The 24,559-nt window shown below is 52.7% G+C and overlaps 12 protein-coding genes across 12 annotated transcripts; 4 read left to right on the forward strand and 8 right to left on the reverse strand.

The window, feature by feature from the left end:
• Positions 1–826: 826 nt before the first annotated feature.
• Positions 827–1,687, forward strand: LRP88_03558 (Alpha/Beta hydrolase protein; the record flags this gene model as incomplete). The annotated part of the gene is made up of 1 exon (XM_083240177.1): positions 827–1,687. The coding sequence occupies one exon, from the start codon at positions 827–829 to the stop codon at positions 1,685–1,687; it is 861 nt and encodes a 286-aa protein (XP_083103467.1).
• A 215-nt stretch (positions 1,688–1,902) lies between these two features.
• LRP88_03559 (uncharacterized protein) lies at positions 1,903–3,808 on the reverse strand (the record flags this gene model as incomplete). Its single annotated transcript, XM_083240178.1, has 4 exons — positions 1,903–2,199; positions 2,248–2,815; positions 2,867–3,515; positions 3,580–3,808. 4 exons carry the CDS (start codon positions 3,806–3,808, stop codon positions 1,903–1,905), a joined length of 1,743 nt encoding a protein of 580 aa, XP_083103468.1.
• Positions 3,809–4,774: 966 nt separating this feature from the next.
• On the reverse strand, positions 4,775–5,884 carry LRP88_03560 (uncharacterized protein; the record flags this gene model as incomplete). The annotated part of the gene is made up of 1 exon (XM_083240179.1): positions 4,775–5,884. The coding sequence occupies one exon, from the start codon at positions 5,882–5,884 to the stop codon at positions 4,775–4,777; it is 1,110 nt and encodes a 369-aa protein (XP_083103469.1).
• A 446-nt stretch (positions 5,885–6,330) lies between these two features.
• LRP88_03561 (transferase family-domain-containing protein) lies at positions 6,331–7,701 on the reverse strand (the record flags this gene model as incomplete). Its single annotated transcript, XM_083240180.1, has 1 exon — positions 6,331–7,701. The coding sequence occupies one exon, from the start codon at positions 7,699–7,701 to the stop codon at positions 6,331–6,333; it is 1,371 nt and encodes a 456-aa protein (XP_083103470.1).
• Positions 7,702–8,209: 508 nt separating this feature from the next.
• LRP88_03562 (uncharacterized protein) lies at positions 8,210–9,142 on the reverse strand (the record flags this gene model as incomplete). The annotated part of the gene is made up of 2 exons (XM_083240181.1): positions 8,210–8,894; positions 8,943–9,142. 2 exons carry the CDS (start codon positions 9,140–9,142, stop codon positions 8,210–8,212), a joined length of 885 nt encoding a protein of 294 aa, XP_083103471.1.
• Positions 9,143–9,692: 550 nt separating this feature from the next.
• Positions 9,693–10,885, forward strand: LRP88_03563 (ribosomal protein L1p/L10e family-domain-containing protein; the record flags this gene model as incomplete). The annotated part of the gene is made up of 2 exons (XM_083240182.1): positions 9,693–9,758; positions 9,815–10,885. The coding sequence occupies 2 exons, from the start codon at positions 9,693–9,695 to the stop codon at positions 10,883–10,885; spliced, it is 1,137 nt and encodes a 378-aa protein (XP_083103472.1).
• A 274-nt stretch (positions 10,886–11,159) lies between these two features.
• On the reverse strand, positions 11,160–12,161 carry LRP88_03564 (Alpha/Beta hydrolase protein; the record flags this gene model as incomplete). The annotated part of the gene is made up of 1 exon (XM_083240183.1): positions 11,160–12,161. One exon carries the CDS (start codon positions 12,159–12,161, stop codon positions 11,160–11,162), a length of 1,002 nt encoding a protein of 333 aa, XP_083103473.1.
• Positions 12,162–14,016: 1,855 nt separating this feature from the next.
• Positions 14,017–15,390, forward strand: LRP88_03565 (uncharacterized protein; the record flags this gene model as incomplete). The annotated part of the gene is made up of 3 exons (XM_083240184.1): positions 14,017–14,237; positions 14,290–14,497; positions 14,545–15,390. The coding sequence occupies 3 exons, from the start codon at positions 14,017–14,019 to the stop codon at positions 15,388–15,390; spliced, it is 1,275 nt and encodes a 424-aa protein (XP_083103474.1).
• Positions 15,391–15,484: 94 nt separating this feature from the next.
• Positions 15,485–16,213, reverse strand: LRP88_03566 (sulfotransferase family protein; the record flags this gene model as incomplete). The annotated part of the gene is made up of 1 exon (XM_083240185.1): positions 15,485–16,213. The coding sequence occupies one exon, from the start codon at positions 16,211–16,213 to the stop codon at positions 15,485–15,487; it is 729 nt and encodes a 242-aa protein (XP_083103475.1).
• Positions 16,214–17,560: 1,347 nt separating this feature from the next.
• On the reverse strand, positions 17,561–19,372 carry LRP88_03567 (putative phosphatidylinositol-3,4,5-trisphosphate 3-phosphatase; the record flags this gene model as incomplete). The annotated part of the gene is made up of 2 exons (XM_083240186.1): positions 17,561–19,196; positions 19,275–19,372. The coding sequence occupies 2 exons, from the start codon at positions 19,370–19,372 to the stop codon at positions 17,561–17,563; spliced, it is 1,734 nt and encodes a 577-aa protein (XP_083103476.1).
• A 934-nt stretch (positions 19,373–20,306) lies between these two features.
• Positions 20,307–21,465, reverse strand: LRP88_03568 (uncharacterized protein; the record flags this gene model as incomplete). The annotated part of the gene is made up of 4 exons (XM_083240187.1): positions 20,307–20,851; positions 20,918–21,141; positions 21,297–21,312; positions 21,396–21,465. The coding sequence occupies 4 exons, from the start codon at positions 21,463–21,465 to the stop codon at positions 20,307–20,309; spliced, it is 855 nt and encodes a 284-aa protein (XP_083103477.1).
• A 2,607-nt stretch (positions 21,466–24,072) lies between these two features.
• LRP88_03569 (uncharacterized protein) lies at positions 24,073–24,549 on the forward strand (the record flags this gene model as incomplete). The annotated part of the gene is made up of 1 exon (XM_083240188.1): positions 24,073–24,549. One exon carries the CDS (start codon positions 24,073–24,075, stop codon positions 24,547–24,549), a length of 477 nt encoding a protein of 158 aa, XP_083103478.1.
• Positions 24,550–24,559: the final 10 nt, after the last annotated feature.

Here is a 24,559-nt window from a genome sequence, read left to right on the forward strand (position 1 = left end):
AAAAACAAAGGGCTGGAATTCAATCAGCTCACTCCTGCCATCTTAGGAGAGCGGCACGAGAGCGGAGACTCGTCCGGAGGAATCGGGGTCCTTTGACTCTCCGACGAGGAGACCCTGGTCATTTTGTGGCCCTCCTCCAGTGATGTTGGAAGAAAAGCGCCTCCTCGGCGAGGGGGCCTCTTTGAGGAATGGAAGCCGGATAGAGCAGGGCCAAGACTTGGCGGATATATAGGGACTAGCTTGCTGGTCGTCAAGATGGATTAAGACTATGCAACCTCGAAGCTGTCAATATGCGACCAATTGGTTGAGACCATCTCTTGAAGTAAATGCGACCCTACTTAGTCTCGTTCTCGTTACTTGCATCAGCTCCTTAGTTATGCGAGGACGGTTCCTCTTCGCCTTCAACGCTGCTCGAATGACTCCATCCCAATGAGAACAAAACAAAAGAGCATACGAATCTCATCAAGTTTAAACTTTGACCATGACCGTCTCCAGGCTTCTATAGCAGGGCTTATAAATCCAGCAATTTCTCCAAGGCAGTGCCAACTCCACGTGTGAGGATTAAGGTTTGCAACTATCCAGGGTGCCCCTGGTCGTTAACGCAAGCAATGCTCGCTGTCCTTTAATTACACAGAGGCATTAACCACCTAAACTTGGCCTTCACGGCATTGAAGGTTTGTCGGCAGTTTCGAAAGTACCGGCACCCTGGATGCGGTCTGTGGTTCTCGTATTTCGGCAGCTTCGGACTACATATATCCTCAAGTATATATAGGTATGGTATTGCACGTTCTCGGATTGTCATCTACAACCTCTACTCATCATCACCATGTTGTTCAAGCAGCTTGTTGCCTTTGCCGCCGTTGCCAATGGCTTGGCCATCCGCCAGGAGACTCCCATCTGGCAGACTCTTCCACCAACGCCCAACCTGCCATCTCCCATCAACACCAAGACTACTCCGATCAATGGAGTTCAACTCTGGATGCAAAAGTACAACGAGCATGTTGGAGGCATTCCCATCGTCATGGACCACGGCGGTCTAGGCTACTCTGCCTACTTTGGATCTGTCATCTCCCGCCTTGTCGCGAACGGTCACTATGTTATTGCTGTTGACCGTCGAGGCCACGGTCGTTCTACCTTCAACGCCAACGACGTCTTCACCTACGATCAAATGGCTGACGACATCCACGACCAACTTGCCGCTGCTGGTGTGTCCAAGTACAACGTCGTCGGCTGGTCAGATGGTGCCATAACGACTCTGGCTGCACTCATCAACCCGACCTCGGCCGCGCCCATCCACAAGGCCTTCATCTTCGGAGGATCTGCCAACCCGGAGCAGACAAATGCCACCTTCTCCGATACTGCCATCTTCAGCGAGCTTGTCTCTCGCTGCCGTGTCGAGTACGCCGAGCTTCAGCCCAATGCAAACTTTAGCGTGTTCGCCAACAAGGTCGGCACCATGGAGGCCACTCTCCCACATCTCACAGATGAGCAGCTAGGTACTATTGACGGCAGCAGAGTTATCATTGTGGGTGCCGAGCATGAGGAGGCCGTCAACCGGGATGTCCCGGAGAAGCTGCACAAGGCGATCAAGGGCAGCAAACTGGAGATCTTGCCCGGTGTCAGTCACTTTGCGCCGCTCCAGGATCCTGATCAGTTTACCAAGGCTGTTGAAAAGTTCTTTGCATGATTGTCTTTTAAGGAAAAGTCGTCCCAATTGCTAGATTCTTAGATAATAGACCAAATGACAGACTCTTATCCTCACTATATACCCGAGTAACCTATTATACACTGGAGCCCCATTAATCCAGCTCATTAAACACAGATTCATTTCCCAACCCAACAAATGCAACAAAGAGCAAAGCTCCTAAACACTACAACACTTAACCCCTATCTCCCCCAACTCTAAGCCTTCAACCATGAAGTGTCAGCCCTAAATCTTACGTTGCCAAGTGCAAAGTCCTGTACCGGCTCCGTCTCTTCCGTCGACCACAAATGCTGGCACTTCATCCACCATGCGGTTGTTGTCACCAACACCGCACCGGGAACCAATCCTCCGAGAACCGAGGCAATAATCCAAGGGACGTCCATTTTAAAGTTCTTGAAGTAGTAGTCGAAACTCTTAAACATCATGTAGCCCCCCCAATGGGGGTAGATTAGCTGAACGGTGCTGCACCAGCATGTTCTGAACCCACCCGCCAACTGGACTGGTTAGCTACTCTGTGCTTCGTACAGGGGTGGGTTACTTACCACAAAGCCTGTCAGAGTTATAATCCATCCAAGAGCGAAGAAGTTGAAGATGCTGCAGATAATTTGCCCCTTTTTGCCCGGGGCCTTGGAAACGAGGTGATACGCCCAAGTTAGGGTGCTCAACAGACCATACAGGATCAGGCCGCCAGACCAACAGCCCAGACCAAAGGTAGGTGTGTGGAAAGCAATCACAAAGGCCATCGTGACCTCAAACGCAACCAAAAAGAGTGACACGGCGGCTGTGATCCACCACTGAGCCGGTCGTGTCCCATTGAGATGGCTCAGGACCGTCTGCGCGCAACGTCTATACTCGTCAAGATTGTTACCCAAAGGACGCTTTCGTTCCTGAAGAGCCCGAACAGTCCGGATCATGGCGTCAGCGAGGCCGCAATACTTGATCTTGCGACCTTGTCCGATAAACTCTTGAATTTCGAATACTCTCATGTCGTCCTGCGACCTACTGCGTGACCACCACACGGGCACTCGCATATTATTCAAGTCAGCTCCAGCATCTCGTGCAGAAGTCAAAACAGCGTCAACATTGAAGAGCCACCGAGACATGAGGGCACTGAGTGTATTAGCATTTGATATTGTTCATGGGGAATTGATCAACACATACGCTGAACGGTCTGCTGAAACGGGGTTGCGGTCAATGATGGTAAAAATGACCAGGAGCGGCAGCCAGCAGTAAAGTAGTCCGAGGGTAAGAGGCGAACCTGTTCGATTGCCCGCCTCTTCATCAAATGCAAGAACGATAGAGAAGATGAAGGCCGTGATAAAGGTCCCGAGACTAGCAAGAGTCGGAATAACGCCACGACGTCTCAGCATGCGCAGTTGAAAAGCCATATCTGAGAGCAGTTGCGCAGTGTAGTGCTGATCAGGGCCATACTCCAAAGTGTCCGGCTGTGGGAGAGGTCGGAAGAGGCCATAGACAAGGGCTGTGTAGAACCTCTCGCTGCTGGGGAGTTCAAACTGGCCAAGGCAACTCAAGACATAAAATGCATCATTAGTCAAGGTATTCTTTGACTTTGACATACGATGACAATGCCTGATCTGCCGCACGTTCCAGATGGTATGTGTCAGGGCAGTCTGTGGAGAGCCGGCCCAGTTCAGCACTGCTTGGGCTGTCCTGCGGACCTTGTGGTGGTGGAGCGAGTCGTAGGGAAGGTTGAAGACGATGGCCAGGGGGAAGATCCAGGTTGTTACCATTTCAAGAGTCGACCTGGTGGTCACTTGATCGGTGCGTCCTTCACAGATCTTGAGGCAGCCTGTTATGGTCAGCATAAAGCGCGGGCAATGTGTAGCAAAAAAAAAAAGAGCATCACAACTTACCCTCATACCCGAGAGCAATGGGGCGGTCTTCTCCCCTGAACCCCGTAATGGCCCCGTTCCAGAGATACTCTAAAACAGTCTCGTTGTTGATACCATCCTTGGTCGTGTTTCCGACCATAATGGCATCCAGCTTGTTCCAGCATGTTGCATACCCGTAGTCTTGGGCACTAACAGCAACAACGCAGGCAAGGACGATAAAGAGGTAGACTAGCCAGAGTGGAAGAAACATGGTTACTACTGTTGATTTGTCTTGTCAGGTCGAACCACAGTCAACCCGCAGTCTTACAAGGCGCTTAAATACCTGAGCATATGGGAGGCAACACATCACATCTGCTGCTCAGCCTCAAGACCAACTTGCCCCTGACGGCTGAGCTCAGCCTACATTTATTGCACTTTGCGCACTCACACCTGTGACGAGCAGGTGGAGAGAGGCCAACAAATACCCGATGGTTGCTTTCCGAACAATGTGTTGAAATGATCCGAGACAAGAGGAAACATCAAGGCAGAACTGTAAAAACCAGGCATCATGTTTCAGTTTGGGCAGGAAATGCGCCTCCTTGTGCCCTTGAATCAAGGAACAGGCGTATGAGAGCTCAACGTTGTGTCACCGCGGCTGATAAGGGGGTTACACAAGCAAGGCGTAGCAGAGTCTCGACCAAGATATATAGACGAGGCTGCATATCCTAAGCGCCGTATTCGCAACGCGTAGACAAACCACAGTCGTGTGAGTGGCAGCCGTATCTGGGAGGGTGTCACTCGGTTGGAGCTTGGCTGAACGCCACCCCCAATTACCCCTGAAACATGCTGCAAACAACTCACATGAGGGTATAATTTCCGGTTCTGCATACACTGGAGCTGAGAATCAGGCTCGATGTTTTCACATTTTGTATGCAGGCAACTGACTGGGACAAATAACTGGCACGCGGCTTAACAGCCCCTAGTCACACATGTATACAGAAGAGACCAGTTGTTTTTTACGCAGCCGTGGTCACGCAACTCTTCGAGCAACCTATCATCGGCTTGTTATTCAATATTTCTATATCAGCAAGCCACCTGATACTAATCGTTTCACCAAGACTGTGGGATAGCAGATAAGGGATGTTGAGATCAGTCTGCAACACGACAAGAGCCGAACCCCCATCCTCCCATTCCCTCATGCAACCTTCTCTCGACTCAGGAAACTCGTCTCTATCCTTCAAGCCTTAATTTTGAAAAGAGGCTCCCCCAAAAGTGCAATATCCACAGCCCCGAATCCATTGCCAGGCACGTCTGTGGCGCTTATCTGTCCATCTCCCTTTAACCGAGGTATCTCTGCAATCAGTGGGTTCGTCCACTCGGCAAACAAATCAACCGCCCTCATGTACTTCTGTGGCGTGGAGGCTGCCAACTGCAAGTTCTGCGCTGTCGTCAAGGCGCAGCCCCAGGTGTCGTCGATGGTGACCATCATGTTGAGGGCCACAGCCGCGTCACGGAGGGTGCGGGCTCTGGTGAAGCCACCAACTCGCGAGGACTTGATGTTGACTCCCGTTATGCCGAGGGCGTGTGCAGAGACGAGGTCGTTCATGGTGACGACGGACTCATCCAGGGCGATTGGCAGGCTGGTGCGGCGGCCAACCTCGGCGGAGTCTGTGAGGGTGGCACACGGCTGCTCTATCGCCACCGTCATGCCCTGTGGGAGTGCGCGGGCAAACGTCAGAGCCTGACTGAGGTTCCATCCTCCGTTGGCATCAGCCCAGACGTCTACACTGTCAGGTAGAGCCTCGCGAATAGCTGCGACCCGGCGAGCGTCACTCAACGGGTCGTCTCCGACCTTGACCTGCATCGCCTTGGCCCCCTTGTCAAGTTCAGCGCGAGCCTTCTCAACACCGATTGCTAGGTCCCCAATGCTAACGACCGAAAAGTCTCGAATTTCCTTCTGCAGATGTCCACCGAGGAGTACTGAAGTTGGCAGTCCTACGGCCTTGCCCAAGATGTCCCAACAGGCAATATCAATGATGGCCTTAGCAGCAGTGCCTGACAAGAGGATTCCGTCCATGACAGCACCCACAGCCGCCGGTGAGCGTGGGTCCAAGCCTAGTACATGAGGACTGAGTTCCTTGAGCGCAGCGAGCTCGCCGTTGAAAAAGCTTGGCAAGTAGTCACCGCCCAGGGGCGCTGACTCGGCCCAGCCCTCGAGGCCGTCGTCGGTACGGAGCCGGACGACGAGGGACCGCTGGCCGGTAGCACTCCGACCACCAGACATGATGTATGTGCCATAATTGTAGTTGGCATCGTAGGTGAAGGCGGTGATCTCGTTGATGTGCATTATAGTTAAACGTCAACTAGTTGGTGATATTATTCAAAGGTTTAGGTGTTGGATGCGCTTGCTCCTCAGCCTGGTATGGCAAAACACGAAGAGACCAGCCTTTTTATAACGCTCAGTGCCAATCCCCCTCATTCCTTCTGCAGCTCTCAATGCCTATCATAAACTATATTGATATACATGCAGTTGTCTGGCGGATAAATCAGCCGTAGTGCCATCGGGTACAACAGCCGCTCCGGCTGTGAAGCCGGGTCTACATGTAAACACTTCGGCTATGTAGACCGACCAAGCATGTGGTGCGCTTGATTTGTGCTCCATGTGAAGAAAGAAAGCAGACTTTATTTTAGATGACTATTTTAGAGCTCCATCACCAACAGTAGTTATTTTCAAATTTTCCTCCTTTCGAACTTGATGCTCCTCTACACCTATCCCGAAACCCCCTTAACATCTCAGATGCCATTGCTCTCCAAAACCTCCATATCATCCTTCCTCAACATGATGATAACCTCAAGTACCTCATCCTCCGATCTCTTCCTCGGCATCACAAGACCAACACCATCAACCTCGGAGTGCGGCGCCCTAACAAACTCTGGCTTCTCGAGACCTGCTCCAAAGTCTAGCTCGTACAGGCCCAGGTCAGCCCAGCTCGTGAGGGTAAAATCACGAGAAGAGAAGAGGTCCCAGCCAGGAAAGATCATTTGATAGTTGTCCATCTTTTCTGCGAGGGTGTAGATCTCGGCGATGTGGCGTGAGTTGATCTTGGTTGATGATTGGGACTCGGCGATGGCGTCGCAGACTTTGGCCAGCTTCTTGGCAAAGTCTGAGTCAGAAGAGGTGTTTAGGTTTTCAACTTCTGTCTTTGCTAGGGAGTAGAGGATTTTGTTTCCAAAGTAAGGATTTTCAGCAGTTGAGAATCCCTCACCCAACCGTCGTCGACCATTCACTGCCATGGCAAGTCGGCTCGGTTCGCCTTGCAGGTCCGAGTTACGCTGAGCCCGCGCACGCGTGATGGCAGACCAGACGAGGGCAGAAACGATAGTGTTGGTAGTCGGAGGAGTCGACACGAGACCCTCCAGCTGCTCCTTGATGGCGTTGATCCGACCAATAGGGATCGTAAATACCTTTGACGTCGCGGGCGAAAACTCAGTCGGGAACGCGGGAGGAGCGCTCGAATGCTCAGGATGCGCCGCAAAGATTTCAGCAGTCGACTGGCTCGAAACGGCAGATAGATCCTCAGAGAGAGCTTCAGAGAGCCGGGTGAATCTATCAAGGCCGAGCTTCTCGCTACTCAGCTCGGCTCCCGAGAGGTTTTGAACCCAGAGCTTCACAACCTGAGAAAATCCAGCTGCGTCGACCACATTGTGGTGAATCGAAACGAACAGTCCCACACCCTGCTTGTCGGAAAATTGAAAGACAGAAGCACCAAAGATGGGAACGCCCGAGCTGAAGGTGGCCTCGTCTACCATGCCAGGGACCGGCATCATATCCGCCGGAACAGCTGAGGGAGGCATGACACTCTCAGCAGCACTGGCGTAAGAAGAATCAATGACGCCCTTATCCTGAATGGTAGGAACGGCATCATCGTCACTCCATCGAATCTCGAGGCTTGGAACTTCACCACCCTCCCGAGCTCTAGTTGTTGGGAAAACTCGACCAGACAGCCAGGGCAGCTGCTTCGAGAGACTCACAAGGCCATATTGAAGCCGTGTAGATATTGTGGTGGTTGATTCAGTTGTTCGGAAGGAGAAGACGACACCAACATAGGTTCTCGGCATGAGGTGGTCCAGGGGAGTCAAACGTTCAATGTGAGTGGAGGCCATTTTGTCGAGTGAGGTTGGAAGATAGTGGAAAAAGATGAAATGGTGTTGCTATTGTAATGAAGCTGGTGAGTTGAGGCTCTCGAGATAGTGCCGCCACTGGTCTTATATGTCGTCTCAACATCGTTGGCCGCCACGGGGCCGCGGGACCGTGGGACCGTTCAAGCGCCAACGGGCACGGGTTTTACAAAGAACCCGATAGTTAGAGGCTCCAACCACTCAAGATACAAATCTAGAAAGTGCCAGGACCCATCGATCGATCATTTCTAGCATCGTACGGCGTATCATGGGAGCCTGGCATAGGCACCGAGTGTTTAAACCCCCTTCCCTGAGGAGTGGGGATCGAGTCAAGCTCGTACATGTCCGGAATAGGTTTAGCCGCATCAACCACGAAGCTCGTCTGTATCCCAAACGGGGTTGCTAAATACAATTGATAGAAAACTACGCCAAGGCATTGAGTAATGGGTATCTAAACACGAACAAACGTATCATATGCGCAACAAAGTCCAAATCAAATGTCGGTCAGCAGTTGGCTGACCATGCCCCTTGTGTGCTTCACCAACGACACACAATGCGGCTCCTTGTCCTTCACCTGGTGAGGCAGTCGGCAGCCGATCCCAGAGGTGACCGGGAGACTGCCCGAGTGCCAGCCCTGCTGACGATCCTCCATATGTTGCAGCATGGTTGTAAACGAGGGTGAGAGAGAATGCTTTGTGCCAAAGAGTTCAGCTTTGATGGCCTTTTTTGCGATATTCTCCCAAACCAGGGGATCCAGACTCAGGGGAAATCCAGATTGACCATAGGAAGCGTTGCCGTTGTGAGAAGTCTGCTCATACTTTTCACCGTCGCCGATGAACAAAAGCTTGGACTCGTTCCCCTCCTGAGCACGTTGCGCCTCATCCTCGACCGATTTCACAATCTTTTTGTATCCCTCTGCGATTGAAATTATTAAAGTGTTGAGGAGTTGCGCATTCTGCATCGCCCAGAGGAACTTGGTCGGACACACTTGGCATTGTATGATGCCGGATGCGTTGGCTGTAAGATCCCGCAGAAGTGAAAGCCGCGCCGCAAAAGGCAAATTGTCTGCTTTTCGAACCTCTTCCAAGGATAAATAGAGGTTGGCTAGACAAGCGCAGGTCTGTTGCCCAGGATCTGTCTCAACAGCCAACAGTTTTGGGTCAACGTTGGTCTCGCATCTGGGCTTGTCAGCAGCGGGTCATCAAGGTAAGAGGGGCTTTACATACCCCCAAGATACCACATCGGCCGTCAAGTCACTGGGGGGCTGTAGACACGGATCGAAAGCAATCGGCTCTAGATCGCTTATCGTCTCGCTCGAGACGCTCTTTTCAAGTGTCGCTGTTGACACACCGCTTGAAAAGGTGGCGGCGCTGTTATCTTGAGCTTCGTTCTCGTGCTGCATCTTTCGCTTCTTGGGCCTGCCCATGGGTAACCGTGCAGAGTACTTGCACAGCTCACCCATACCAGAGCATCTTCCACATTCTGGATATTCACCATCACACTTCAACTTCTTTTGTCCTGGACTCGGTCAGTATGCCTACGCGGTAGGGTTATGTAAGCCAAAAGGGGACTTGCTGCACTGATCACAGGAGGCCCTCCTGTTGGTAGGATCACTCAAATCGGAAGCCATGATGAAATCGACAAAGCACCGCCTATATCTTCAACTCTCAATTAAAAAAGAAGCAAGTTCCTCGTCGTCAGATTACAGATGATGATGAGCATGTTGTAAGTAAGCCTGCGTCGCGTCAGTCGTGAGAATGTGGACCCCCGACGCTCCCGCTCCGCCACACTTTCACTCTTTCGCATCACGCCAAGACCGGAGCCCGGGGCTTGCATATTCCGACCGCCCAACCACTGGCGACAAAAAAAATTTCTGGACTTTCCTCGCTGATACTGATAGAAAAAAAGTCCCCACTATCAGAGAAACTTCGACATTTCTTGCATCTCCCAAGACAACTTTTTTTGCGATCGCGACAATGGCGCCCTCAAAGGAACTCGTCGCTGCTGGCTCTACTGCCGTAGCTGCCATTGACCCCGATCAGGTTTGTCAAACCCCTCTCTACAGCCTCATCCGTATCCCTCTAACCCTTGGATCCAGACCCTCAAAGCTTCCAAGGCTCTCTTGGCACACATCAAGAAGGCATCCAAGCAAAAGGCCGACGAGTCTGGCAAGCGCAACCTCCTCGACGACGACGATGAGCCCACCGAGACCCCCATCTGGCTCACACTCACCACCAAGCGCCACATCGCCGACAAGGCCCGTCTCCAGCCTGGCAAGATCGTCCTCCCTCACTCGCTCAACACCGACGAGACGGCCACCATCTGCCTGATCACCGCCGATCCCCAGCGCGCCTACAAGGACATTGTCGCCTCGGAAGAGTTCCCCGCCGAGCTGTCCAAGCGCATCGCCCGCGTCATCGACTACGGCAAGCTCAAGGCAAAGTACAGCCAGTACGAGGCCCAGAGGAAACTCTACTCCGAGTGCGACATCTTCCTCGCCGACGACCGAATCGTCAACCGGTTACCCAAGGTCCTGGGCAAGACCTTCTACAAGACCACTCAGAAGCGACCCATCCCCGTCAGCCTGCAGGCCAAGGCCCCCAAGGTCGACGGCAAGCGACAGAAGCGAGTCAAGACCGAGGGTGTCGTCAACGCTGGTACACCCGCCGAGATCGCCAAGGAGATTGAAAAGGCCATTGGCGCAGCCCTGGTCAGCCTTTCGCCCACCACCAACACTGCCGTGCGAGTCGGATACTCTGGCTGGACCCCCGAGCAGATTGCCGAGAATGTCGAGACCGTCGTCACCGCCATGATCGACAGGTGGGTTCCCCAGAAGTGGCGCAACCTGAGGAGCATCTACATCAAGGGCCCCGAGACCACCGCCCTGCCCATCTGGATGGCCGACGAGCTCTGGGTCGACGACAACGATGTCATTGCCGAGGAGGATGAGACCAAGACGCTCAAGGCTGAGAAGGCCAACATTGGCAAGAAGCGCAAGTCGCTCGAGAACACCACCGAGGAGGCCGAGTCTCCCGCTCCTAAGAAGAAGGCCAAGAAGGAGAAGAAGGTGCCCGAGGGCGACGACGACAAGCTCGACAAGCAAATTTCGGACCGAAAGACCCGGTTGAGGAAGCAAAAGGCCAAAGCAAAGAAGGCCATTGACAACTAAACTGATACCTTGCATTACTCTCGGCACCGGTGTTGGGGCGTTGAACGGCGGCAAAATAAGAATAAATAGAACTGTGCCTTTGCATTCATCCAATATCAATATTGTCCTGTTGAGTGGTATTACATAAACACGCCAACCCATTCATGACCTTGTTCCTGACATATCAATTTCACGCCTTGTTCCCTGCCTTCACCTTTCCCTTCAAACCAGCTTTATGTGCAGAATAACCCCGATAAAATCCAGAACACTCGGTAGTAGTCACTTCGGTGCAACGCTATAGCTCCTCCGCCTCAAAGAGGCCGTCTCCCGTAGGGTTCTCCATGTCAGACTTGAACGTCTTTCGCCACGGGCCAAAGAACTCCGCTGCTGTCTTGTTGAGCAGTTCACCCATGTTCTCGAGGTGGTCACCAGGTGCAACTCGGAATCGAAGACCACCCTTGCGGTCAAGCTCACGCAGACCGAGCCAGTCCTCGCGGTAGAGCTGGCGGGCTCTCAACGGGGTGACTTCGGTGCCGTTGACCTCCTCGAACCAAGACGACTCCTTGGGAGAAACCATGGTATCGCTTTCAAACATCCACATGACGAAGTTGGTCAAGCTGCCAAGGTTCGCCTTGTACTTCTCGTTCTTGAGCTCGCGTTCGTTGTTGATATCGGCGAGGAAGTTGGAGTGCTCGAGATAACGTTCGTAGTCTGGGTTCTGGGGGTCACGGAAGTATTGAGCGGGGATAAGACGCGACTGCACAAAGTTGCTCCAGACGTTGAACTTAAGAAGCGCCATAGCTCCCTTGCAGATCCAGTCGTTGTCTCCACAAACTCTGAACTTGGAGATACCATTGTGCTGGCTGCCAAAGGTGACGAGACTGCGGACCTGGGGCCAGTTGCATCGCTCGACGTAGCCACGCAGGAACTGGCCACCCTGGGAGATGCCGACAGCATCAATGGCCGGTGCCGTAGATAGGATCGGATGCTTGGCGAGCTCCTCGCAAACTTGCTCGATTTGGGCTGAGACGTTGCCAGTGAAGGTAGCGGTGCGATCTTGCTCGGAGCTCTTGTCGACAGCAATCACATAGACAAATGTGCCAGGGTTGGCGGACTCGATGAGTTCCTCCACGGCTTTCATGCTTTCGCTGTGGACGTAGTCACCAAGGCCATGCCAAACAACAACGGGAAGTGGAGTGTCGTCCAGATCGTCAGTCGCGTGGGCGGGCGCGGCAGAGCCATGGCCGGCCAGAAGCCCCGTGGCCAATCCAAGGCGGAGCAAGGAAGGGTAGAGCATGATGATGAACGATTATAGACTCCAATGAAAATGCAGATGCCAAAAGTATGGTTAATTCGTGTGATGAGCTGCTGTGGATGCTGGATTCGATGTTGGAGATGGAGAGTCTGCCTGGGGCTGAAGACGTCAGCTCGCGAGCTAATACCTCCACCAACCGTGCTTCCGGAAGGAGCGCGGGGGTGGGCGTAATGGGAATGAGCTCCTGTGGCGAGGCTTCCCATTGGTCACTGCGGCATGAAGATGTTCCGCCTCAGCAAGTACAAGTTTCACCATGAAGACAGGAACTCACGAGTCACGGAACTCGGGCAACATCAAATCATGGGCTTTCTTGTCTCTTCTTACGGACCATCGGAACAAGCAAGGGGCCTTGCAGAATCTGCCCTCTAAGAAGTTGAGAGTGACTCCATCTTGAACCTCCCACCTCCCTGACGTGCAGATCCCCCCTGCTCCGGCGATTCGCCAACGCCCACTACCCGAAGTATTCGTCACTAGTAAAACCCCCGGTGGACGTGAAGACTCCAGTGTGCCCTGGCGATCGGTCGTTTCGAAGGAAAGATGCGGTTCTGGATGACGACGCCTCGAGCGATAGCGAATCATTCGAGACAGTCGGACTGATGCTAGTGGGTTAGGGTGATTGAGTTTGCTGAAGGGGACAATCCCTCAATGATACAAAAGCCAATGATTCAACCACTTGTTTCCCAAGAACCATTCTTCATCGTTCATTCAAAAATTGGTCCTTCCTTGACATCAAGCTGAGCTGGTCTCCATTCTCTCTATTCCTGCTTTACTTATACCAGCTACAAAAAACTCCACTTGATCCTGTCTTCACTCTCATTCCACACCTACCTTCTTACAATCCATACCCCACCAACTTCCAACATGAACTTCAACACCTTCTTCGTCGTCGCCTGCGCCACTCTGGCTGCTGCTCTTCCCTTCCCTTCTTTCAAGGAGGCGGACGGTGACTTCCATCACGCTCCTACTATCGCATCTACCGATTTGGAGTAGACATCGATTCAGAAATGCCGACTGTAATGGGGCCCTGTCTTGGTTGTGACGGGTGGGATGTCGGGTTACCCTATTGCAGGCGAAAAATGTCAAATTATTCATGAAGGTAACAATCGTGCCAAGTCAGCGATAATTAAAATATGCAAACTGACAGTGGCTAGAGTAGGAGAGAAGACAACCACTGAACTACTCTGTCTTGTCGTTTCTTATATAACGTTGCTGAAAACTTGGACACTGGCGTTTTGAACTGGGGATCAATGGTGATCAAGGGAGGCACAATACTTAACTAGAGCCTGCACATACCTATGTCACTGTAAATAAACGGCAGTCATCAGTACACAAGAAACCATAAAATTATACACCAACTCGTTAATTGAGCCAATTGCTTAAGTTGTGATTGTTCGTTCCCAAAGTCGTTGCTGGTCGCTGGCTGCTTGATGGATTCAAGACAGCCATGAACTGTGGCTGGTGCTATAGCGCCACACACCAGCCTCAGCCTTGTCGCATCAGAGCTTCCATCGCCAACTGATTCAAGCTCTTCAGACACACAAATACCTGGATTTCTCTACAAATAAACTGCCGGACCACCGTTTGCGAGGATTGTTCTACTTGTATTCGTTTTTACACCGCACTAAACGGCCCGCGGCGCCTCGGGTTGGCGGATCAACCCCTTCTACGATAATTCTTCGACTCCGTCTCTCGAAGCCCAAGAACCAAGCGAGATCCAGCATCCTCCACGACCAGCAACACTTGAGACACGAACCTCTCTCAATACTCTCGGCCATCGAATCTATTTCCATCGTATACAACACCCGCAGATACCGGCCTCGGCGCAGCAGCCCACGAAATGGCCCCCTCAAACAACGAACGAGCCGCCACGGCGACAAATGGCGACGCGATAGCCAAGATTGGACCTCACCCAGGCTTCATCTCGAGCTCGAATCAATACACAACTGAGCTCAAGCTCCGACGGATGCTCAAGGATAACGGCTGCGACCCGGCAAGGCAGGATAATTACCGACTGCAGGGTGTGCAGCTGATTGACAACGTCAGAGAGTACTTGCAGCTGTGAGTTTGGACACGACGCTCGGTTCTCTGTCTCGATTCTGACAATAGCTAGGCCTGTTCGAACGTTTGATACCGCATGCACGTATTTCCACAAGTTCCGACTCAACTTTCGCGACGCCGAGTACAACTACCAGGACGCAGCGCTGGCCGCTCTGTTTGTAGCGTGCAAGGTAGAGGATACCATCAAAAAGTCCAAGGAAATTCTTGCCGCGGCGTATAATGTCAAGAATCCAGAGAAACCAGCAGCTTCCGACGACAAGGTATGAATCTCGCATGCTCTTCCTGATATGTTCTCATCCTGTCCTAGATCTTTGACTCTCCGGGGAAAATCATCATCTGCCTCGAACGCTTGATCCTCGAAACTATCGGCTTCGATTTCCGCACACGATACCCTCAGAAGCTCCTCGTCAAGGTGGTACGGGAAATATTGGGCAAGGAAGAGGGCAAGCCATTCTTCGAGACTGCATACGCCATGTGTATCGACATGTACAAGACCTTTGTGCCCATCAAGCGCACAACCTTTTCCATGGTCATGGCTGTCGTGGAGCTTACGGCCCTGATGACAGAACAGCATGTTGAAAAGGTGCAAGAATATGCGGCCAAGAAGCCCCAATACCATCGAGGTGCCGTCATGGAGACGATGCTCGACATCCTCGATCTCTACGTGCAGCACCAAAAGTCGACCAAGCTTGGGCCGCAGTTTGACCAGAACAAGATCATCGATATCAAGATCCGGCTTAACAACGATCTTGACAAGGCATTCGAGCCGCGTCATCTGTTCTTCTGCTCCCGCTGTGAGGCCGAAGATCCTCAACCTCTCACACCAGCCTCGGCCACATCACCAGCGACTTCTAATTCTTGGCCTGGAGATGCTTCTGGACGTAGGACTGCGCGGGGGCAGGATGGAACTATGAGATTTGTGTTTGACCCTGAAAGTGCGAAACAGGAGCAAGAGACTACAGGGGAGTACTTCCGAGAGGAGTACGAGGAGTATGAAGTCGAGGTTGAGGAGCCGGTGCCTCCACCACCTCACCACGAAGGCGGACGTGGAGGATACCATGGCCACAGGGATAGAGGAGACCATCGACGTGGAGGACCATATGGAGGATATCGAGGAGACCGGCATTACAGAGGAAGGGGGAGACATTATTGATGCTCTCTTTACCCAATCAACGTCCATTCAACCCATAGATACCCTTTCATTAATCAACCCGCGCTGGGGCTTGATTCATGTTACAATCAACTTTTCAGTTCACAATACCCAAGTTCCCGACCTGACTTGGAATAGGCGACAACAGCCCGCTGCCCATGTCACTCGTCGCAAAGTAATATGCCGCTGTTGCGACGATACCCGGTACAGCAACATACGTCAAGTTGCGCGCAAACATCTTGGCCCCCTTTTTCATGATGATGGTCAACTTTTCATGGAAAGACTCCTGGTCGTTGATGTGCGGGAACGGCTCATCTGGAATGGGCTTGCCCAGGAACTTGCACAGCGGCTCCCATTCATCCTTGAGGCTGTACTCGAGAAGCCTTGCAGGGGGTGTGGTTTCTCTCACGTTCTTGTAGTGCTGATTGTATCCCTCTCGCACATTCGCCCGGATCTCTTCCTTTGTCGTCGCCTTGAAGTGGTACTTGAACCACACTGTCGTCAAGCCGTCAACCTCGGAGACATACCTAGCCCCGATGGCAGCCAGAAACAGCCAGAACGGGTTATACATGGTACTAATGATGCTGTCATTGAAGCTCTTATACCAAGCCTCCACGTCGCGCTCGACGAGTACGACCTTGGACTCTGGGTACGCCTCGAGCATCTCGGGGCCGAAGCAGTTGGCTGGATAGTCGCAGATGGCACCGCAGTGTCCGAGAAGCTGATCAAAGTCTTTGCGCCCGAGAGGTTCTTGGCCGGGCTGGAGGTCGTATTTTCTGTGGAGGGCTTCCTTCCAGAGCTCGACCTCGCAGGGGTTGGCGAACATGGCGAAGCCGTGGTATACTTCGTTGTAGCCGAGGATCATGAGGGCTCGCTGCATCGCTGTAAGGTGTTAGCTGATGGGTTTTTGGGGTAGAAGTGTGTTGCTAACTTACAGGATGTGCCTGTTCGTGACATTCCGAGGGCGAGGACTTCCATGGGGACTGTCCGTGTACACTTGCGGCGGTCGATGTTGAGATCTGGCCGGAAGAGTCCTGGGTGCTTCTCCGCGAGGGTTTGCATTCGCGACATGGTGTTGGATATGAGTATGGTCTTGCTTGGCTCTCACAAAACCTCACAGTATCCAGAGCAGGAATCAAGAGCTTTATAGGACTTACACGGCTACGTCCTTCTCCCTCTCTCCTCCACCAACTCCCAACACTGCCATCTCACACACCCTAACAAGGACGTCCCTTGACATCAACCCCGCGACGATCCTGCACCTCGCAACGCAGTCATTCTTCCATGAAACCCGTCGCGCGATATCCTCTTCTTAGGATATCCTTGTCAGCTAACGCTGCGGACCATCGCGGCCCCGGACCCTCGGGGGTTGCGGCTCTCGGGGCTCCAGATTTCCACAGCGGCATCCAAGCGTGAGATCCTGGGGTCTCCCCTTGTTTATATCAGGGGACGTACAGTTTTGTTTTATCGGACCACCGGAGTCCCCGATTCTGAAGATCTCGGGTGTCGGTTGAGTTGGGATCGTTACATCAACTTGCAAAGATGGCAACAGGAAGCATACAGGCCATCAGTATACAAACCATGTCCTACATCCTCGGAAGCACCCTGTCTCCAACTCACATGTATACTCCTCCAGAGCACAAGCCTCAGCCTAGTGGACTCCCGTCTGATGTGCATGATGATCTGTCTCCCTACATGTATAGCCTCTCCACAAAGGTGAATCAGCTTTCCCTCCGAGCAAGGGTCCCTCGCCGCCACGTTCGGCATGAAACTTGAGCTTTGGAGGAATGATTCAGTGTTGGCTGTGTTCTGGTGTGACTTTCGAGTCATGCTGGTGTCGTCTTGGCACTGATTCAGGACTGCCCGTTGAAACGAGGCGTTGAAGTCTAAGCTGGGTATACTGGGCGAGGGTACTAATAGTAGTTGAATGAAGATCCGGGGATAGCTAGGATCACCTCCGCTAGCTATAGCTCCTGGTTATATTTTCTTGTCATTCGAGCTTTCGTTCATTCTCACATGTTTCATTGAAGAGAAAGTGGCACTGGTACAGCATACCTTGGCCATGTGTCATACCCCTCGTGCTCCGGTGTAGAACAAGTACATGGATATCATGGATGGTTTCTATGCTCGCTAGGTCTCAGAACATGCCCATAATTATCTATCTCCCACCTCTTCACTGCCTTGTCTCCTTCGTCTTATCCTCTCCATGCTCCCCAATCGTCAGATCCTCACCTGAAGGCCCAGTCGACTTGACACCTTCTATATCCTCCCCGTTCTCCTCCTTCTTCTCCTCAATAGCTCCTTCGGCACTCTTGATACTACTCGCCTTGCTCACATCCGCACTCACCGGGCTCTGTACTCTCAACCCCAAATCCTTCTCGGCATCCGGGTCCTCCCTATTGGCACCCTTCCAGTCCGCTGCCCTCACCTGCGGCACCGGCTGTCCCTCGTCAGGCTCCAGCACTTCCTCGGGCGTGGCATCGGTACCGGCCACGCGCCACACAACGGCGATGCGGTCCATGGCTCGGGAGCCTTTACGGCTGGAGCCCTTGATCCCGTCCATGGCGTCCCATTCAATGTTGAAGACGCCGCTTTCGGCGGGCTTGCCGTCGTTTTCAGGGCCTTGACCTTCGAAAAAGGCGTTGAACCATACATGCGCGACAGCCGTCACCATGGTGAGGCCCATACTCTTGGTCGTCTTGTTACGACGCTCCACAGAGATGTTGACGTCGCTGTTTGGGATGCGGATGGGCTCCTTGGGTCTTAGAATAACGGCCATGCCCCCGGGTTCTTGTTCCGAGGATGTATCCGTAAGTTCTGTCTTGGAAGAGGCAGCACTCGGAGGAGCAGAACCGCTCTTGGAAGCGAGTGACTTGCGTGAACTCGCCGGTGACACCTTGTGTAGAAGCTCTGTCCCCTTGCGCTTGATGACCTCCTTCTTACCCTTGGCCTCCTTTTCATCCGTCGGAGACTCGCCGTTGTTTCCAGGGTTCGTCGCATCCGAGAAGTGTGCTTCATCTGGAGCCTTTTCCTTTTGCTTGGTGACCGAGTATCCAGCCATCTCCCATATCATGTCGCTGATACCGCTCTCCTCTGGCGCTTCGGGATCGACAAGCACACGTTCCTCCTTTTTGAAGGTGTGAAAGATGTCGATCTTCTTGCCTTCATCCGCGAAGCCTTCCACATCGACTCTGACACCATTCCGTAGGCCCCAGACATGGATCTCGACAATCTCGATCGGCCGGTCGATGTACTTCTTGCCGCCTTTCGTCCACCGCTCGATATAGCTGATCCAACGTAACTGCGAGGGTATAGTAACACCAGCTCCAAACCGAGGCCGCATCCTCCGCTCAGTGAATCGCGCAAGGGCATCTTCAGGTTTCCAACCCTCCTCAGCGATGAGGTAACTGCAACTTACAGTCCCGCTACGTCCCTTGCCAGCCTTGCAATGCACAACCACTACCCTTGACTTGCGCTTCTCCTCCCTCCGCGCAGCATCATCCGTCCCTTTCCCTGAAGACACAGGTCTCCCATCTTCTGTAACTCGTCCGCCATCTAGATTACCGCCGTGCATCCAGTTGCGCATACTGGCCATGATCATCGGCATGAGGCGAAAGGGTGGGGGATGGTGATCTGGCCATGGGTAGTGCCTCACGCGACCATATACGGATTCGTCTGGATATCCGGTCCCTTCGGCGCGAAACTCCCATATCGCCCAGTCTTCACCATGCTTGGAGTCGAGGAACTTGACGAGCTGGTCGAGGGGGTTTCGGTAGGCGAGCTGTGGGTACGTTTGCGAGGGGCCAGACCTGGGTGCAAGTGATGTTAGCGAAATTCAGCAATTTGAGTAAGAAATAGAGGAATCTAGCGCTCATCTTGTGACATACGTGGCAATGATGCGATCCGTAACGTAGCAAAGATCCAGACCGGCTTCGGGATGTCGAGCGCGTGGCCCCGCGACAATCTGTCGCAAGAGCGAAGCCATGACAGAGAGCGCACCAGAGGTAGAGACAGAACTTGAGGGCTAAAGAGAGTATTGGGACAAGTTCGTAGACAGCGGGACCGTGGAGCAGGAGGCGATGGAGGTTGAAATGCTGAAGTTGTAAGGTTGAAAGACGTGGTCACCACATGCTAACAGTACCTACCAGAGGTACCGACGTCATGGCTGAGGGCCCCACTACTAACTATCGCTATCTGGAATGAGGCCTCATCGTCATCATTGATGAGGTCAAGAACCAAGGTATTTTCTTAGCGGGCCAGCTCAGATCATGGCTACGGCAATCCGGCACATGTTTTTGATGCATTCATGATCTTTTCGAAGCTATACAGGCCTCAATTGGATAGTCACATACTGGTGTCGCAGCTCACCTGTTCAGCCGCACCCATGGTCAACGAATAGCACGATAACTTGAAATTCAATGCAGCAGAGTTATAACACCAGGAAATCCATCCCGCAACCCAGTTCAGTCTCCTCCCCCGTCTCCGTCCTTGTTCCTCCCATTGATACCCCGCCCGATCAAGTCCAAACCAGCTCCCTTTGCTTGTCGAACCAAGCCGAAATGCTCAGCCCACCAAACTCCTCCAACAGACAGACGTGGGAACAGTCGCACAAGAAAAGTCCCCACAGTATAGGATAAAACAAAACTATTGACACAAAGACACGGCTTTTCCCCATCGTTTGACCGTGCCTCAAACTTGCGATTCCCAGGACGTAATGTCTAATCCTTGTCTCTTGTTTCATGGACCTGGGATCGTCCTCACTCAGTGGCTGATTGACAGCCCGGATCCAACTCGTAGCGTCGTGGTCCTCTTTTTAGATTGTCATGTCTCGTTGAAGCACACGTAGCTTCTTTGGAAGGCGCACACCGGCTAGTGCGCATCTTCATAGATGTCTGAGTCGCGCGATTGCGCATCCTGCCTTATGAGGTCTTCTTGGCCGGACCGCTGACGTACTTACCGACATCGGTGGCATCGTGGAACTGCCTGGCAGCCTCCTTGGCCGTCTGCCAAGCCTGGCGCGCGGCGGGGGGAGTTCCCTGGGAAGCGACCAGAGAGTCGACACGGGTGCTGAGCTGGGCGAACGAGTTCTGGACGTGGCTGCTCTGGGTGTAGCGAGCACGGAGGAAGGCAGTGTAGAGGACAATCAGGATCCAAGATCGGCGCTGGAAGAAGATGGCCGATAGCAGAATGCGGAACCAGAGAAGAATCTCGAGCGACGAGACAATGGACATGGAAGCATCGTAGTACTCCTTGACGAAAGCACCGATCTGGTCAGCGAGTGGGCTGTTGACCACGGGTCGGCGGCTGGGAGAAGAGCCCTCGGGCTGCGGCTCAGTCTTGGGCGCAAGGAGGGTGGGAATCAGGTTGGCGCGGGTGTAGGTAGCAACGTGGAACACCGAGTAGATCGAGTAGGGGAGCAGAGCGAGGGGATACTGGGGAGTAAAGAGCCACACGAGGGCCATGACTGGGAAATGTCAGCTTCAAGTTGCCGCAAGATAAGAGCCAATCCACCGGCAAAAGTTGTCCTTACGGAGGTACTGAATGTTCTCATCGGAAAGAAGGGCCAGAGGGCCGGGGGCAGGGCGAGCGCCAGTCTTTGCGCGGGCGCGCAGAGTCTTGTAGACGACAATGCCATAGGTGGCAGCGGCGGCGATAAAGGCAGTCCGATACGAGAACTGGGCCATACCCGAGTAATAGTTCATTCGGAGCCACGAGAAGCCATATCGAATCGTGGTAAGAATTAGGGTCATGTGTCTGTAGTCGAAGCATGCTGGTTAGTCACGGATCGACTTGAAATTGGAAGCGAAGTGAGCTCGAGAGGGAGACATGGAGCTGCCCAAGGAGCTATCGTGGCCATTCGGTGCGCCGGCAGTGGACGGAACAGGGACTGGGAGGGTGACAAGACATACCCAACAAACCAAGCAACTATTTTGCAAAGAAACGACAGTTAGCAAAGCGATCTCGCTGGCATATGCGCGCGCAACTTGGACCAAGGAGATACCACGTACACTGCAGGGTCTTGGCGAGGGCAATCAGCCTCTCCTGGATAGGAAGATTGGGGTTTGGCGGAGGGGCCATGGCGTTGGAAGTCGATGGACGAGAATGATGCGAATACAGAAGAAGCGAAGGAAAGAGCGCGCGCGCGGGTGCGATATTTGGCGGACGAGTCCTTTTTGGTGTTTGTTGGAGGGGGAGGGAGCAAAGATGGTGACGGATGACGATGTTAGCTGAAGGGAAAGGGACAGGAAGAAGAAGTTGTGGGCTGTGGTGTGGGCAGAAGAAGCAAGTCAAGGCAGACGTGGAATGCAATAGGTGCAGTTGAGTGGCAGTGAGTGACGGAACCCATCCCCGCCTCGAGCGGGAACTGCCCTGAGCTCTAGGCCTCGGGTCAAGGTTTCAGTGGCCTCTTCCAGCGTGTTCCAGCAGGAGAGGCGCTAATGAAGCCACTAACGGTGGGGATTCTCGACAGGGGTGGCTGATGGACGGGAGGGAGCTAGAAGTGGGGGAAGATGGTCAAGGAGGCTGGTCAAGAGGAGGTTGGGAAGGGGGATAATGTGCGAGATTGGCTTTTGTGAAGTTGATGAAGCTATTCACATTGTGCTATTCTCATAAACTGATGAGCGCTGGTCCAGGGCGATTGCCAGACAATCAGGACACATGTCTACAAAGTGATGATGGCTTCGATGACGACAGCCTTTGACTCACAAAGCACGTGTAGACACGCAAACCAAGACCGTCCGTCCGTCCATCAACGGGCGACACTGGCTCTCTCATCCGGCCAGCTTTCCAACTTGCCTTGCAACACTCGCGTGCTCATGGGGGCGATCGAATTCGTCACTCCCCTCAGAAGCTTACTCCAGCGTTCGATGTTTGGTTTCGTCATCGCCCAGCTCTCTTGGTCAAACCAGGTCCGAGCCCCTGCCTAGCTGAACAGGACGAACCGCAGCCCGACCAATCGGACAAGGCGTGAATGTAGAATGGGTGGGTGGAACTGCGCTGCGAAACCTGCGTCTTGAACCAGGTTCTGATGCCGACGAAGGATTCGACTTGAGAGTTTCTTCTTCTCTTATCACAAGCAAGAAGAAAACGTAAGCTTCCAGCCACATTGTTGACATTCCCAAGTTTCGGAGGCTCAACGTTACACAATATCCCTTGGCAATCAGCCTCTCCAACATGCGACAAGCGCCAACTTGACGGATCTGATTGGCTACCAGAGAGCTGCAACCTCAAATCGCAACCCAAGCGCGAGCTTATCCACAAGCGAAGCCTGTGCTGAACTTTGTTGCGCCCATCACGGGCTGTTAAATGGCTGCCTATTCCCGAGGCTTTGAGTTCCCAGTTTAACCATCAAAGGCCAACTTTTATGACCTTGAGGGTTTCACTTGAAACTGTCTCAGATTCCTTGCTTTTCTGGAATTCAATTAATCTTTTTGATACGTGTCCCGAGGTGCTCCATACAATCATGCCTTGTCACCAGGGTTGAAGTGACAGCTTCTACAAAAAGGAGATGATGACTGTAGGGAGACTTGGATATAACAAGCCATGTTCTGGAAATGGACGTTATGACAGGGGTTTTTATTTAATAGTGATATACAGTCCGTGTTGGTCACCCTTGATGCAGGGACAGGACGTTGGCTGTGTTCTGTGTCCTGGTCCGTCGCAACGCAAGCATATTGGTCATGGGTGCGCGTGTGAGGGAACCAACATGTGATGCCCACTTCAAGATGTTCCCATGGCCAATACTTCTTGCTTATGTCTTCTTGTGGTCGGAGTTGCGGTCTGCGGAGTGGCTTCGTTATACCTGTGGCTATATCGCGGAGCCTCACAGCCACTTGGAGCTCATGCAACCAAAACTTGGAGGGCAACCAATGAGTCGGGCGCCGTAGTTTTGCAGAGTAACTTGCATAGTTGTGTGCGGGTAGCCACTATCTCTGCGAACAGAGTATTGTAATAATCTGTTGGGTACACCAGTGTGTTTTGAGCAAGGGAGCGTTGTTAAACATGGGCATAACTCCCACGGACATTGGGTCGTTTATTGGTGACTCAATATCGCTTCAAGAATTACATCTTGTCTATGCGTCTCCCACCTTGTGACATGTTTGGTCTCCTCCTCAGATTGAGGCAACTTTCGATAAATGAAGAGTAAGCCCTTCACTCCAACTGTCAACCAAACAGCCCTGGATCGATCAAAAAGTTCTATAAACACTCTAAGGGAAGTCATAGGTGAGGCTGTTTGCTTAATATTATGGTTCACAGTAGCATTGACAATGGAAACGCCCACCTCAATGCCCTGGCAGATGCCGTTGGTTCAACCAACGGCAACTACACGATCGTTTGAGATACAACAGAAGACTGTCTATTTATTCCCACATAACGGAGTCTGAGAACTTTGATCTTGCAACACCACTCAATCTACCACCCTCAGCTCCATAGGCAAGACCTCACTTGAACCGAAAGAGAACCTCAACCAGACGACCATCAAGCCGCGCAGTCACCGAAATGTCTTCCGTTACTTCGGTTCAGCACTTGTACGCCACACATGGCCTCCTATTTAGAGCTCCCCTAGAAGACCTTCAGTGTTCAGAAATCGGACAGCTCCTCGGCGATATACAAGGACGCCAAACTGCTGCAGCGTGGGTTGAGTTCAGAGTCAACTAAATCCTCGAGCAGTGCGACGTCGAGTTTATGACCATGGTATTGTTTAACGAGAACGCATTCTGGGTCTCGGCTATTGAAAGAGTCGCCAGAGGATGGGAAGAGGCCATCCCTCCACACCACTTCATCCGTCTGGTCAAGGCCATTCTAACGGCGCGCTACAACTACATTGCGACCCATGGTTTTCTGCTCCCAGACGGTGACGTCGCCTGTAGCACCGACATTCTACTCTTCAGCTTTCTCCTCTACCAAAACGTCCACCAGACGGTGTTTGCCACACCGAACGTCTCGGCGGTCGACTGGGATATGGACACCATCGAGAATCGCATTGACTGTAGCCGTCTCCACAAAGCTCAGCGTTGGACTCGGGTGCATCGCTCGCCCCTGCGTTGTGATCTTTCTGATCCTGAGGTGTTTGATGAGTTGACCGCTTTGATTCGAACTCGTGGTCCGCCCACGAAGAGCCTCCAGTCGCTTCAGGAGGAGTATGAGACCTGGCGGGGGTGAGTATTTGAGC

This window comes from Fusarium phalaenopsidis (genome assembly GCF_050370095.1).
Source record: "Fusarium phalaenopsidis strain FUZ10S chromosome Unknown contig_32288, whole genome shotgun sequence".
Lineage (NCBI taxonomy): Eukaryota > Fungi > Ascomycota > Sordariomycetes > Hypocreales > Nectriaceae > Fusarium > Fusarium phalaenopsidis.